General features: G+C 69.7%; 1 protein-coding gene across 1 annotated transcript; it reads left to right on the top strand.

Annotated features, from left to right (window-relative positions):
* The first annotated feature begins 1,775 nt into the window (after positions 1-1,775).
* Positions 1,776-13,698, top strand: WFDC2 (WAP four-disulfide core domain 2). The gene is made up of 4 exons (XM_075900791.1): positions 1,776-1,932; positions 3,693-3,827; positions 11,821-11,971; positions 12,344-13,698. The coding sequence occupies exons 1-3, from the start codon at positions 1,845-1,847 to the stop codon at positions 11,967-11,969; spliced, it is 372 nt and encodes a 123-aa protein (XP_075756906.1). The 5' UTR covers positions 1,776-1,844; the 3' UTR covers positions 11,970-11,971; positions 12,344-13,698.
* The last annotated feature ends 423 nt before the right edge of the window (positions 13,699-14,121 follow it).

Raw genomic sequence — 14,121 nt, 5'->3', positions numbered from 1 at the left:
ACGGAGACAAGCCGCAGTGCACGGTGCTGTACACGGAGACAAGCCGTAGTGCACGGTGCTGTAGACGGAGACAAGCCCCAGTGCACGGTGCTGTAGACGGAGACAAGCCGCAGTGCACGGTGCTGTACACGGAGCGCAGCCCCCGTGCCCGGATCCCCACTGGCCTGCTACCCTCCCCCTAGGGCTCGCTGCTGGCTGCCCCTCTGGCCGAGTCCCGGCGCAGGGGCGAGCGATTTGAAAGCGTTCTCTCCGCCCGATGGCTGGGCGTCTGCGGGGGCGCTAGCTATTGTGTAGCCAGTGATGTGCGGCCCCTCCACACCCCATCGCGCTGTTGGCTCTGCGCTTTGACAATCTGCGCGGGGACAGAGCTGCCAACCCGCGCATGACTGCAGAGCCAAAGCCAGCACCATGCCCAGCGACACCTCTGCCTGTGAGCTGTGCCTCAGTTTCCCCACCTGCAACTTGGGGATAAGGGGGGTGGCCTGCCACAAGCAGGGAGATGGTGACAGTCTCCCTCACCTCCTGAGTGTACTGAGAGGCTGGGTCCATCAGTGCTTCAGCACGGCCCCTGGAGAGGCCCAGCGTCTGTCCTGCCGATCCCAGCGCTCCAGGGCCTTGGCGTCAGACAGGCTGCTCCACTTGCCCTGGAGAGGGCTCACTGGGCCTGCTGGGATCACTGCACGGAGTGAGCCAGCGCCCGGGGGCTCCGTGGGGCTCCAGGCCTTCAGCTCCTGTAGGTGCCGCAGTCTCCGCAGCAGCGCAGAGCCCTGCCATGCCCGGGCAGGAGGGCTGCTGGCGTGGTGGCCGCTGCTGACAGTGAGCAGTTCTGTGGGTGCCCCCCGCTGCCCCGGCACAGGCCTGCCCGGTCCTGCCGGGCTCTGTCGCTCTTGGATTCCCCGCCAGTGATCATGGCGTGGCGGGAACCCACGGCCCGGACATGGGGAGTGCGGTGGGTGCTCGCCAGCAGCGAGCGTGCGAGCCAGGCGCTCCCCGCAGCCAGGCCCAGCGCTGCTCCGGCTCAGGCCGCCCACCTGCAAATTCTAGGCACACGCGCGGTGAGCACAAGTGCCCTGTCCTGGCTCGGGCTGCGATCGGGGAACTGGAGACCCCGTAAGCACCTTCACGGGTGAGGCTCGCTGGCTCCCCGCCCGCCCCAGGCAGAGGGCTGCTCCAGCCCGCGGGGCCGCCAGGGGCTGGGGCTGCTCTGCCGGCCAGAGAGCCGCTGTTCGTGCCAGGCCCGGCCCCGCCGCAGGTAACCTGCCAAGGAGCCGGCTGCAGAGTGCGCAGCGAAGCCACCCCGGGACGGGGACCGGGACGGGGACGGGGACGGGGCGCTCGGTGTCAGGGAGCTCAGACTGGCTGAGCTACAGGCTCATGGCGAAACCGCCGTCGCTGGGTTTGTGTGTCCAATCTGCTGCAGTTTGGGGGTCCGGGGCTGCGCCCTGCCCCTGGGGCCCAGCTGTTCAGAGCTGCTCAGCCTGTGATTCTCACCCTGCCCTGGACACGGCGCCCCCAGAGATTTGCCACCCCGGGAAGCTGCCCGCCCCAGGGGAAGCAAGGTCCTGAGCCTCCCAAGCGAGCCCCCTGCGTCCGGGGGCTGGAGACGGGGGCTGCCCGGGAACTGCAGCTCCCTGTGCCGGCGCTTACATGCTGGGTCCCTTTGGAGCTCACTTCCTGGTTCGCGGGCGGGCCAGAGCGGATACCTGACACGCAAGGCTTGTGCAATGGAACGAAGCGAGCGAGCGGGACTCTCCTGGGAGCCAGGCCCCTCCCCCCACCGCTGGGAACGCATAAAGCCCCGCCTGGGCCAGGGCCGGACATTCGGAGCCGCTCCCCACAGCACCATGGGGAAGTCCAGCAGCATCCTGCTCCTCGTGGGGCTCCTGGCTCTCTGGGCCCAGCTGCCGTCGGGGGCTAGCCAGAACGTCACAAGTGAGTAGAAGCGCCGCGCCCCACCCCACGTCCCCGGCCAGAGTGGCCGCCCACGTGTAGCACCAGGCCCACGGACACAGCCCACGTGGAGCACCGGGCCCACAGACACAGCCCACATGGAGCACCAGGCCCACAGACACAGCCCACGTGGAGCACTGGGCCCATGGACACAGCCCACGTGGAGCACAGGGCCCACGGACACAGCCCACATGGAGCACTGGGCCCACAGACACAGCCCACATGGAGCACAGGGCCCATGGACACAGCCCACGTGGAGCACAGGGCCCACGGACACAGCCCACATGGAGCACAGGGCCCATGGACACAGCCCATTGGCTGCAGGGAGCCCACATGTAGCACCAGGCTCATGGACACAGCCCACGTGTAGCACCAGCCCCACGGACACAGCCCACATGGAGCACAGGGCCCACAGACACAGCCCACGTGGAGCACTGGGCCCACAGACACAGCCCACATGGAGCACCAGGCCCACAGACACAGCCCACGTGGAGCACTGGGCCCATGGACACAGCCCACGTGGAGCACAGGGCCCACGGACACAGCCCACATGGAGCACTGGGCCCACAGACACAGCCCACATGGAGCACAGGGCCCATGGACACAGCCCACGTGGAGCACAGGGCCCACGGACACAGCCCACATGGAGCACAGGGCCCATGGACACAGCCCATTGGCTGCAGGGAGCCCACATGTAGCACCAGGCTCATGGACACAGCCCACGTGTAGCACCAGGCCCACGGACACAGCCCACGTGGAGCACTGGGCCCACAGACACAGCCCACATGGAGCACCAGGCCCACGGACACAGCCCACATGGAGCACAGGGCCCATGGACACAGCCCATTGGCTGCAGGGAGCCCACATGTAGCACCAGGCTCATGGACACAGCCCACGTGTAGCACTAGCCCCACGGACACAGCCCACGTGGAGCACCGGGCCCACAGACACAGCCTACGTGGAGCACTGGGCCCACAGACACAGCCCATTGGCTGCTGGGAGCCCACGTGGAGCACTGGGCCCATGGACACAGCCCATTGGCTGCAGGGAGCCCACGTGGAGCACTGGGCCCATGGACACAGCCCATTGGCTGCAGGGAGCCCACGTGGAGCACTGGGCCCATGGACACAGCCCATTGGCTGCAGGGAGCCCACGTGGAGCACTGGGCCCACAGACACAGCCCATTGGCTGCTGGGAGCCCACGTGGAGCACTGGGCCCATGGACACAGCCCATTGGCTGCAGGGAGCCCACGTGGAGCACTGGGCCCATGGACACAGCCCATTGGCTGCAGGGAGCCCACATGGAGCACAGGGCCCACAGACACAGCCCACGTGGAGCACAGAGCCCACAGACACAGCCCACGTGTAGCACCAGCCCCACGGACACAGCCCACATGGAGCACAGGGCCCACAGACACAGCCCACGTGGAGCACAGGGCCCACAGACACAGCCCACGTGGAGCACAGGGCCCATGGACACAGCCCTTTGGCTGCAGGGAGCCCACATGGAGCACAGGGCCCACGGACACAGCCCATTGGCTGCAGTGAGACCACCGAGGGAGAGGGCTTGTGCATCAAGAACCCGGCCAGCACTGGGAGCCAGCCCCACGGTCTCTAGGTTTCAGGTGCTCCCGGGCTCTCTCCGTGAGCAATGTCTGCGGGCCCTGGTGCTCGGGGCAGGAGACGCGTCCGCGCCCCTGCAGGCCCTCTCCTGGCGACACTGTGGGCCTCTCCCGTTTCAGAGACAGAGGACGGGTGCCCGGGCCCGGTGGGGAAGGCAGCTAACTGCTCGGAGGAGTGCCAGGCCGACAGCGACTGCGCAGAGACCCTCAAGTGCTGCCCCACGACCTGCGGCTGGTCCTGTCAGACCCCCTACGGTAACGCCCCGCCGGGCTCCCTCTGGCCCTGGCCCCCGGAGCACTTTGCCCTGGGCTCCCGGAAATGGCCGGAGGTGCTGAGCGGCCGCGGCGAGCAGCGAGGGGAGCCCAGGGACGTGGCTCCGAGACGCGGGGATGTCTCTGTGCCACGGCCCCGGGCTCCTGCTCAGCAGAGACCTGCCTCCTCTCTGGTGGCAGCACCTACAGGCCGGGCGGGGGGAGGGCCCCACGGGGGAGCTGCAGCTCCTGGGCTGGCCCAGTGTTCATGCCCACGTGCAGAACACATGGTGCTGGTGCCCAGTGGGGAGGTGCCATGTGACACGAAACGTCCAATTGGTTCCCCCCACAAAACTCACTCTGCACACGCGCGCTGTGGGGCCAGGCGGGGGCCACGGGGAGGGGTTCGGGGGGGGCTCTAGCTAGTGGTGTGAGCTGCCACGGCTCCAGCGGGGCCTGCCAAGGAGGGACGGCGCCACGGCCAGGCAGGGCCAGGCCAGGCTGGGAGGGGACCAGGGAAGAGACACTGCTCCCCGGGCCATGGCTGCTCCACGCTGGGCCACAGGCAGAGCCACAGCAGCTGGGGCTTAGGAAGAGGCGTCTCTCCCCAGCGCAGCCCTGGCCCTTGTGCAGAACCCAACGGGCAGCGGCGCGGCGAGTGGGCTGGGACCGGGATACAGGCTGAGGCCAGGCACTGCCCAGTCCCTGAGTCGGGGTGCATGGGGGGGGCTGCACCAGGCACCGCCCAGTTCCTGAGTCGGGGTGCATGGGGGGGGCTGCACCAGGCACCGCCCAGTTCCTGAGTCGGGGTGCATGGGGGGGGCTGCACCAGGCACTGCCCAGTCCCTGAGTCGGGGTGGGGGGGGCTGCACCAGGCACCGCCCAGTTCCTGAGTCGGGGTGGGGGGGGGGGCTGCACCAGGCACCGCCCAGCTCCTGAGTCGGGGTGGGGGGGGGGGGCTGCACCAGGCACCGCCCAGTTCCTGAGTCGGGGTGGGGGGGGGGCTGCACCAGGCACCGCCCAGTTCCTGAGTCGGGGTGGGGGGGGCTGCACCAGGCACCGCCCAGTTCCTGAGTCGGGGTGGGGGGGGCTGCACCAGGCACTGCCCAGTTCCTGAGTCGGGGTGGGGGGGGGGCTGCACCAGGCACTGCCCAGTTCCTGAGTCGGGGGGGGGGGGGGGGAGCTGCACCAGGCACCGCCCAGTTCCTGAGTCGGGGTGGGGGGGGCTGCACCAGGCACCGCCCAGTTCCTGAGTCGGGGTGGGGGGGGGCTGCACCAGGCACCGCCCAGTTCCTGAGTCGGGGGGGGGGGGGGGGAGCTGCACCAGGCACCGCCCAGTTCCTGAGTCGGGGTGGGGGGGGCTGCACCAGGCACCGCCCAGTTCCTGAGTCGGGGTGGGGGGGGGCTGCACCAGGCACCGCCCAGTTCCTGAGTCGGGGTGGGGGGGGGGCTGCACCAGGCACCGCCCAGTTCCTGAGTCGGGGTGGGGGGGGCTGCACCAGGCTCTGCCCAGTTCCTGAGTCGGGGTGGGGGGGGGGCTGCACCAGGCACCGCCCAGTTCCTGAGTCGGGGTGGGGGGGGGCTGCACCAGGCACCGCCCAGTTCCTGAGTCGGGGTGGGGGGGGCTGCACCAGGCACCGCCCAGTTCCTGAGTCGGGGTGGGGGGGGCTGCACCAGGCTCTGCCCAGTTCCTGAGTCGGGGTGGGGGGGGGGCTGCACCAGGCACCGCCCAGTTCCTGAGTCGGGGTGGGGGGGGCTGCACCAGGCACCGCCCAGTTCCTGAGTCGGGGGGGGGGGCTGCACCAGGCACCGCCCAGTTCCTGAGTCGGGGTGGGGGGGGGCTGCACCAGGCACCGCCCAGTTCCTGAGTCGGGGTGGGGGGGGGGGGCTGCACCAGGCACTGCCCAGTTCCTGAGTCGGGGTGTGGGGGGGGGGCTGCACCAGGCACCGCCCAGTTCCTGAGTGGGGGGGGTGATTCCCACACTTGGGCTCTGACCCAAAGCAGCCCCCTTTGCAGCATGGGCGCTGGAAAGGAGACCGGCCCCAGCAAGGGACGCTGGCGATGGGGATGGAAAGGAGACCGGCCCCAGCAAGGGACGCTGGCGAAGGGGATGGAAAGGAGACTGGCCCCAGCAAGGGACGCTGGCGAAGGGGATGGAAAGGAGACTGGCCCCAGCAAGGGACGCTGGCGACGGGGATGGAAAGGAGACCGGGCCCAGCAAGGGACGCTGGCGACGGGGATGGAAAGGAGACCGGCCCCAGCAAGGGACGCTGGCGACGGGGCTGGAAAGGAGACCGGGCCCAGCAAGGGACGCTGGCGACGGGGATGGAAAGGAGACCGGCCCCAGCAAGGGACGCTGGCGATGGGGATGGAAAGGAGACCGGGCCCAGCAAGGGACGCTGGCGATGGGGATGGAAAGGAGACCGGCCCCAGCAAGGGACGCTGGCGACGGGGCTGGAAAGGAGACCGGCACTAGCAAGGGACGCTGGCGAAGGGGATGGAAAGGAGACCGGCCCCAGCAAGGGACGCTGGCGATGGGGATGGAAAGGAGACCGGGCCCAGCAAGGGACGCTGGCGAAGGGGATGGAAAGGAGACCGGGCCCAGCAAGGGACGCTGGCGAAGGGGATGGAAAGGAGACCGGCCCCAGCAAGGGACGCTGGCGACGGGGATGGAAAGGAGACCGGCCCCAGCAAGGGACGCTGGCGAAGGGGATGGAAAGGAGACCGGCCCCAGCAAGGGACGCTGGCGACGGGGATGGAAAGGAGACCGGCCCCAGCAAGGGACGCTGGCGAAGGGGATGGAAAGGAGACCGGCCCCAGCAAGGGACGCTGGCGAAGGGGATGGAAAGGAGACCGGCCCCAGCAAGGGACGCTGGCGATGGGGATGGAAAGGAGACCGGCCCCAGCAAGGGACGCTGGCGATGGGGATGGAAAGGAGACCGGCCCCAGCAAGGGACGCTGGCGATGGGGATGGAAAGGAGACCGGCCCCAGCAAGGGACGCTGGCGATGGGGATGGAAAGGAGACCGGGCCCAGCAAGGGACGCTGGCGAAGGGGATGGAAAGGAGACCGGCCCCAGCAAGGGACGCTGGCGATGGGGATGGAAAGGAGACCGGGCCCAGCAAGGGACGCTGGCGACGGGGCTGGAAAGGAGACCGGCCCCAGCAAGGGACGCTGGCGACGGGGCTGGAAAGGAGACCGGCCCCAGCAAGGGACGCTGGCGACGGGGCTGGAAAGGCCGCTGCACGAGTGCGATGTCTGGGCCCTGCTCGGGCCCGTTCCACCCCCCAGCACGGAGGCACAGATGAACTGTCCCCCCGGAGAGGCGGGCAGGCTGGAGAGCGCGGCGCCGGGCAGGGAGCCCTGCGGAGGACGGACGGGCCAGACGCTCTGGCACGTCGGGTGCGACCGCGGCCTGGGGCGGGGCAGGAAGCATCCGAGGAGCAACTAGCCAAAGCCGCCAGCGCCAGCAGCAGGGGGGCGCCGGGCGCCGGACGCGGAACCTGCCAGGCGCCGGGGGGGCCCTGGACGCTGGGGGCGCGGACGGAGCCGTCCTCGTGGGGCACTAAGTGGCCTTTGCCTCGGCCTGCTCGCGAGGGCGGGTCCCAGGGCGCTGCCAGCGGCCGGGCCCGGGCGAGGAGGTTGGGAAGCCGGGCGGGATTCCCCAGGAGCTCGGAAGGAGGCGGGTGTGAGACCGCAGACCCCGTCCTCCCTCGGCCCCTGCCCAGGGAACGGGAGAGCAGCCAAGGCCGGGCACTTGGAAAGGGCCCAGCCGATCCTGGCAGCTACAGGCCAAGAACCTCATTGAAATACCCGGCAGTAGAGAGCAGCGACGGGGCAGGAGGAGTTCGCAAGGCGCCCTCGCTACCGACTCTGTAAGGAGACCTCCCCGCCCGGCCTGGGGGAACATAACATCAGAGCGGCCGTGCGGGGTCAGACCAAAGGTCCATCTAGCCCAGTATCCTGCCTGCCGACAGTGGCCAGCACCAGGTGCCCCAGAGAGGCTGGACCGAAGACAATGATCAAGCGATTTGTCTCCTGCCATCCCTCTCCAGCCTCTGACAAACAGAGGCCAAGGTCACCATTTTATCCCCTGGCTAATAGCCTTTTATGGACCTAACCTCCATGAATTTATCCAGCTTCTCTTTAAACTCTGTTCTAGTCCTGCCTTCACCCCTCCTCTGGCAAGGAGTTCCACAGGTTAACTACAGGCTGTGTGAAGAAGAACTTCCTTTTATTAGTTTTAAACCTGCTCCCCATTCATTTCATTTGGTGAACTATTGGCCGGCGAGCAGCAGGGAGAGCCGGGCGATGGATCGCAGGGAGCTTGCACAAGGGCTCGGAAGCGGAGCCGTCACGGGGCAGAGGAAATGGCCCCTCCCGGGCCAGCAGCCCGTTAAAGACGAGAGCCAGGGCGTAACTGGTCAGTGCTCCGGACGGGGAGCGGCCTCGCGGGGCTGCCCAGCGATCGGTCCTGGAGCGGGCGCCTCTCCTCGGGGTGGGGAGTGAGCTGGAGACGGGGGAGCGGTGCGGGGGGGCTGCGGGGTGCGAGCGGGCGCCTCTCCTCGGGGTGGGCGATGAGCTGGAGACTGGGGAGCGGTGCGGGGGGGCTGAGCGGTGCGGGGGAGCTGCGGGGTGCGGGCGGTGCGGGGGGGCTGCGGGGTGCGAGCGGTGCGGGGGGGCTGCGGGGTGCGGGCGGTGCGGGGGGGCTGCGGGTGCGGGCGGTGCGGGGGGGCTGCGGGGTGCGGGCGGTGCGGGGGGGCTGCGGGGTGCGAGCGGTGCGGGGGGGCTGCGGGTGCGGGCGGGCGGCCCAGCGTTAACGGGCACCGCGCAGGGCTGGGCGAGACGGGGCAGATGAAATCAGACGTTGGAAATTCCTTCCCCTGTGGCCCATTCCCAGCTGCTGGCACATTGACACTAGGGCCGCATCCCTGCCCCGCCGGGCCAGTCGCCATTGAGGGACGCATCCTCCTGGAACTCATGTTCTTATCGGATCCCTGCTACAGTCTGGGCCTTTCCACCGTCCCCCAGCAGTGAGTTCCACAGGTTCACAGCCCATTTCTTCTGTTTGTTTTAACTGTGCTGCCTGTCGGTGCCGCTGGCTCTGCTCCGGTTACCTTGGCGAAGGAGTAACTAACATTTCCTTCCTCTATTGTCCCAGCCCTTCGCAAGTTTCTAGACCTCTAGCATATCCCCCACCCGAGTCCTCTCTTTTCCAAGCCCCCCGGCTTGTGACTCTCTGCTCCTGTGGAAGCTGCTCCTTCCCCGAGTCATTCTTTGCCCTTTCTGTACTTTTCCGATTCCAAGAGATCTTTCTGAGACAGCGCGCGGGGACCCCCGATCCTGCACCCCCGTAGCAGCAAGATGAGACTCCAGAGCCCGTGGGGGGGGGGGTTATTGCTTCGCCAGGATACAGCCCAGCACAGATGTGAGGTGGGTACAGGAGTCAGGGGCTGGCAGCCTCAGACCCCGTGGGGGAGGGGTGCCTAGGCCCCTGGACTCCCAGCTCTCGGCTTAGCCTCTTCTCTCCATGTCTGCCCGGCCAAACCGACTCCAACCCCCCCCCCCTTTGGTCAGCCCCTCCCTGGACAGGCGAGAACCGGTCGGGTCCCTGTCTAGGTGACCTGAGGTTCCTCAGGTGGCCCCCCACCTGCAGCGCTTCCAGGCGCAGGCCAGTAGGGGTCACCACAGCCCAAGCCGAGCGCCCAGCGATGTCCCGGCACCGCGTCCCGGGGGGACCGGATCCGCGCGCAGTGTTCTCCGCACGGATGTCCCGTGACTTTCGAGAGCGGCAACAGGAGATTTTCTGTCTTCTGGGCTCTTCCTCCCTCGCGATTCCCAATGTCCCTTTGCTCCTTAGGCGGCCAGGCCTTTGAGGAGACGCTTTCAGGAAACTACCCGCGGTGGTTCCAAGGGCTCTGTTTGGGTTTCCATTTTCCACGCGCATTTCTCAACCCTGAATCCCTCTGCCTGTGCTGCCCCGTCGCCCCGCTTTGCGAGATCCCCTGGTAACTCTTTGCAGTCAGCTCTGGTGCGAGGGGTGCACCAACCCCACACTGGACCAGCAGGGGTTAACCAGAAAGCTCCGCCCCCACAGCCTTGCTGGGCATGCGCCAGCTGGAGGACAGGTATAAAGGCCGGGGCAGCCGCTCAGTCCGGGCTGATGGTCGCTGGGGAGGGAGGTGTGAGCAGGGCTCTGCGGGAAGAGCGAGGCTGGATGGCACCGTGGGGGCTGGTCAGCAGGCACTGGCCGGAGAAGCTTCCAGTCCGGAGTCGGGGAGGCAGTAGCCCGCGGGGGTTCGACCCTGGAGAGTTTGGTGCGTTTAGGGCAGATTCCCTGCGAGCTAATGGTAGGACGCTCCCGCCACCGAGAGCCCGGCTGGCACCCAGTGAAGGGGGTGGGCGTGTCAGGGATTGGGGACCGTGGACAGATGTGAGGTGTCGCTATGAGGCAGGCTGGGCTGCTCCGGCTGCTCGTCTCCCTGCTGCACCCCAGCCTGGCCCTCGAAGTTGCAAGAGCCTCCTCCAGGCGCTGGCCAGGGGAGGAGGATGCTGGACGAGGTGCTCGGCTCTGTGGGACTGGTTGCTGCTTGTCCGTGGGCAGAGCTCCCTTGGGCCCCCGCCAAAGGCTCCTGGGAGCCAGGCGCTGTCTGGGGCTCTCTGCTCGGTGTCCCCTGGGCCTCTGAGCCAGCGCCCCTCTCTCCCATCCCCAAACGGGGTTCAGACCTGGCTCCGGTAGCTCCTCCCCTTAGGCTGGGGGGCGGGGCCATCCGATGTGGGAGGGGACAAGAGCCGCCATAGATGCCCTGAATCAGCCGTGGGGCGCAGCCTGTCTGGGGAACTGACCCTGCAGCTCCTGTCAGTCTGGGCACCAGGGCTGCGGGCTGCCCCTCCCGCGGCTTTCAGCCCTGCAGACACTGCAGCTTGCACAGCCTGTGCCCAGGGCCCGCCTGGCACCCGCCCAGCCCCCATCCAGACTCTGGCCCCTCCGCCCCATCCCGGCTGCACAGCAGGCTCCAGCCCCCGGCCCTTGGCACCGCCCCCGGCTCTGGGCACAGGCTGCCCAGCTGCAGTTAGGACGCCTGCCTCTGCGGGACCCTGGGGCCTGCCCATAGTGGGAGCCCAGAGCGTGGTCCAGAAGGGCCTGGCTGGAGCAGTTCAGCAGGCGGTTACCAGGCCCGGCCCTACGAGCCCCGCACGCCGCTGGCTCGCTCAGGAGCCGAATGCTGCCATGAGGGCCGAGCCGGGTGCGGTCGATTCCCGCGGGCGCTCGGCTCCCAGCACACGGCGCCGGGCAGCAGCCGCCCAGACACCGCGGGCAGGCCGGCAGTAGGAGTGAGCTCTGGTGCTGCTCCTGGGCGCTGGGTCCCGTGGGCTCCGCTGATGCCCCCAGTGTCAGTGCCGGGGTGAGGCCGCTCTCCAGAGCACTTACCCCCGAGGGGCCTGGGGCCACAGCCAGGGCCGACTCAGCCCTGGGGCAGCACAGAGGTCAGGCTGGAGCTCGGGGCCGGTTTGTGCCAGGTCTGGGGCTGGGCCCCTCGGCCCCAACGGCTTCACTCCGGGGCACAGACAGGCCAAGCTTGGGGGGCTCTGCCCCTGCGAGCCCAGGCCATTGGGGCGGTGCACCCAGCGAGGGATCGGGGCGCGCTCTGGGCGCGGGGTCCCTGGCTCTGCAGGGCCCGTGCAGCTCGGCTCGGGGGCTTGCTGTGCCGGGGGCGCCCTGGCCCACCCTGTGTCCCTGCCGCCGGCTCTCTGGGATGGGCTGTTCCTGGCCAGCCCCAGTCCCGCCAGGCTGCTCCCCCCGGTGCGCACTGCTCTGGGCCTGGCGGGGAGCTGGGCTCCTGGCCCCGCGGGTCCCTCGCTGCGCAGCTCGGCCGAGCGCCCGACTCCCTGAGCACGGCCAAGGCGGGGCCAGGCACCGGGCCAGGCGGTGCCGTGGGGCAGGGACCCCAGAGCCGGGGGCTCCAGTGACTCACGTGGCCTCTTTGCTCCCCAGAAAAGCCCGGGACGTGCCCCGTGGTGAGACGAGGCTTCCCCTTGCTGGGGCTGTGCCGGCACCAGTGCCGGGTGGACTCGCACTGCCCCAGCAACCGCAAGTGCTGCCGCAACGGCTGCTCCAAGATGGCCTGCGTCTCCCCGCAGTGACGGTGAGCGGGGCGGGGGGCGTCCGTCCGTCTGTCCGCCCCCGGCTGCGGGAGGGGGAGCCTGGCCGCGCCGTGCGTGCGCTGGATCTGGCCCTCGGGGCTCAGCGGCACTTCCCCCGGGGGCTCCAGGCGGGGGGCAAAGGTTCAGCCAGACACCGGGCAGCCTCCCAGCTGCGGGCCTGGCCCCAGTGTCGCGGAGCAGGGCTGAGGCTGCGAGCCAGTCCCGCCTCGGAGAGCCCCGCGGGGCGCAGCCTGGGCCAGAGTCCCCACCCGGGACACGCTGCAGGCTCAGCAGCACCCCGAACCCAGCGCTAGTGGGGCAGGTCCTGCTCCCACCTCCGCCCAGCCCCTCATCGCTTGCCCTTCCCTTCGCAGACCGGCCGGCCTGGCCCCAGGCCCAGGGGAGCGGCTCTGAACAGCCCGGCGCTGCACGTGGGTCCCAGCGCCCCGCACGGACCAGCCCCGCCCTCCTGCCGCTGCTCACGGACCAGCCCTGCGCCCCCCCCGCCCTCCTGCCGCCGCTCACGGACCAGCCCTGCGCCCCCGCCCTCCTGCCACTGCTCATGGACCAGCCCTGCGCGCCCCCCCCCGCCCTCCTGCTGCTGCTCACGGACCGGCCCCGCCCCCCCGCCCTCCTGCCGCCGCTCATGGACCAGCCCTGCGCCCCCCCCCCCCGCCCTCCTGCCGCCGCTCATGGACCAGCCCTGCGCCCCCGCCCTCCTGCCACTGCTCAGGGACCAGCCCTGCGCGCCCCCCCCCCCGCCCTCCTGCTGCTGCTCACGGACCGGCCCCGCCCTCGCCCCTGCCCCCGCCCCCATCCTGCCGCTGCTCACGGACCAGCCCTGCCCCCGCCCCCATCCTGCCGCTGCTCACGGACCAGCCCTGCGCCCCCCGCCCTGCCGCTGCTCACGGACCAGCCCTGCGCCCGCCCCCATCCTGCCGCTGCTCATGGACCAGCCCAGCCCCCCCCCCCCGCCCTCCTGCCACTGCTCACGGACCAGCCACACCCCGCCCTGCCACCGCTCATGGACCAGCACAGCCCTCCTGCCTGCCCCGCTCTCCTGCCCTAGGCTCACAGACCAACCCAGCCCCGCTTGCTCTCCTGCACCCCAATAAAAGTGGCGTTTGTGCAGCTCTGGGCTCCTGTCTCCACCTTCCCAGCTCTCTGGGCCGGGTCGCTGGCCGGCTCTGATCCTGCACGAGCGTTTCACCCTGAGCCCTCCCTCACCCGTAGGGCCAGGTGCCCAGCTGGGCTCCCATCCTGCAGCCCAGGCCCTCAGCCGGCACATGTCCCACGGGGGCTCACGAGCTCCCTCGCCACCGTGCACATGGCTGTTTGTCTTGCACAGTGTGTGCACGTCCCACCCACGGCTACCCCGCATGGCCACCGTCTGCGCACAATCCAGGGCCCTGTGGCTCTCCAGGCCCCCCCTGACCACATGAGGGCTCCCCACTGCCAGGGCCCCCCAGCTCCCCAAGGCCAGGCCCCTCCACAGCTGGGCTCCCCAGGGCCACCTGACCCTCCCCCCGCCATGGCCAGGCCCCCCATTCCTGGCACAGTGTGCGTCTCTGTGCGAGGGCCCGGCTGGTCCCGGGATGCACCAGGGTCTCAGCCTCAGGCCTGAGCAGCTACCCAGGGCGTCTCGCCGGCCCTGCCCCGCCCCCACTGTGCCCAGCGGGGCAGCCGCTCGCTCTGCCTGCGCTCACTCCAGGAGCGGCCGGGGCCACATGAGCTGTGCCAAAGGAATCGGACCCGACCTCCCCCCATGACCGGCCCTGGGCCCCGCAGCCCGGCAGGGCCGCCTGCTGCAGAGCTCGGGGTGCAGGTGGCTGGGAGCTCAGGCCCCCCAGGAGCAGGGCTGCTCTGTCCCTCCCTGGCTGGGCTCTGCCTGGGGGCATCTCTGCAGGGCTGGAGCTCGGGCCCAGGCGGCCTCTGCGCTCAGGAGCCCTTGGCAGGGGCAGCACCTGCTGCTCAGGACCCAGCTGGACTCGAGTGTCGGAGCTGTCCTGCCCCCAGGGTGGGGATTCCCCCGGGGGGTGGGTGGAAGGCACCTGGCCTGGAACAGGGAGGGGGGCTGCTCTAGCCCCATCCAGGGGGCTGGGCTGGGCACTGCCCTGTGCCGGCGCGTCGGGGTCCCCCCGATCCTGCAGCA

This window comes from Pelodiscus sinensis, chromosome 18, assembly GCF_049634645.1.
Source record: "Pelodiscus sinensis isolate JC-2024 chromosome 18, ASM4963464v1, whole genome shotgun sequence".
NCBI classification, from domain to species: domain Eukaryota; kingdom Metazoa; phylum Chordata; order Testudines; family Trionychidae; genus Pelodiscus; species Pelodiscus sinensis.
This window is presented reverse-complemented; position numbering and strand designations above follow the sequence as displayed.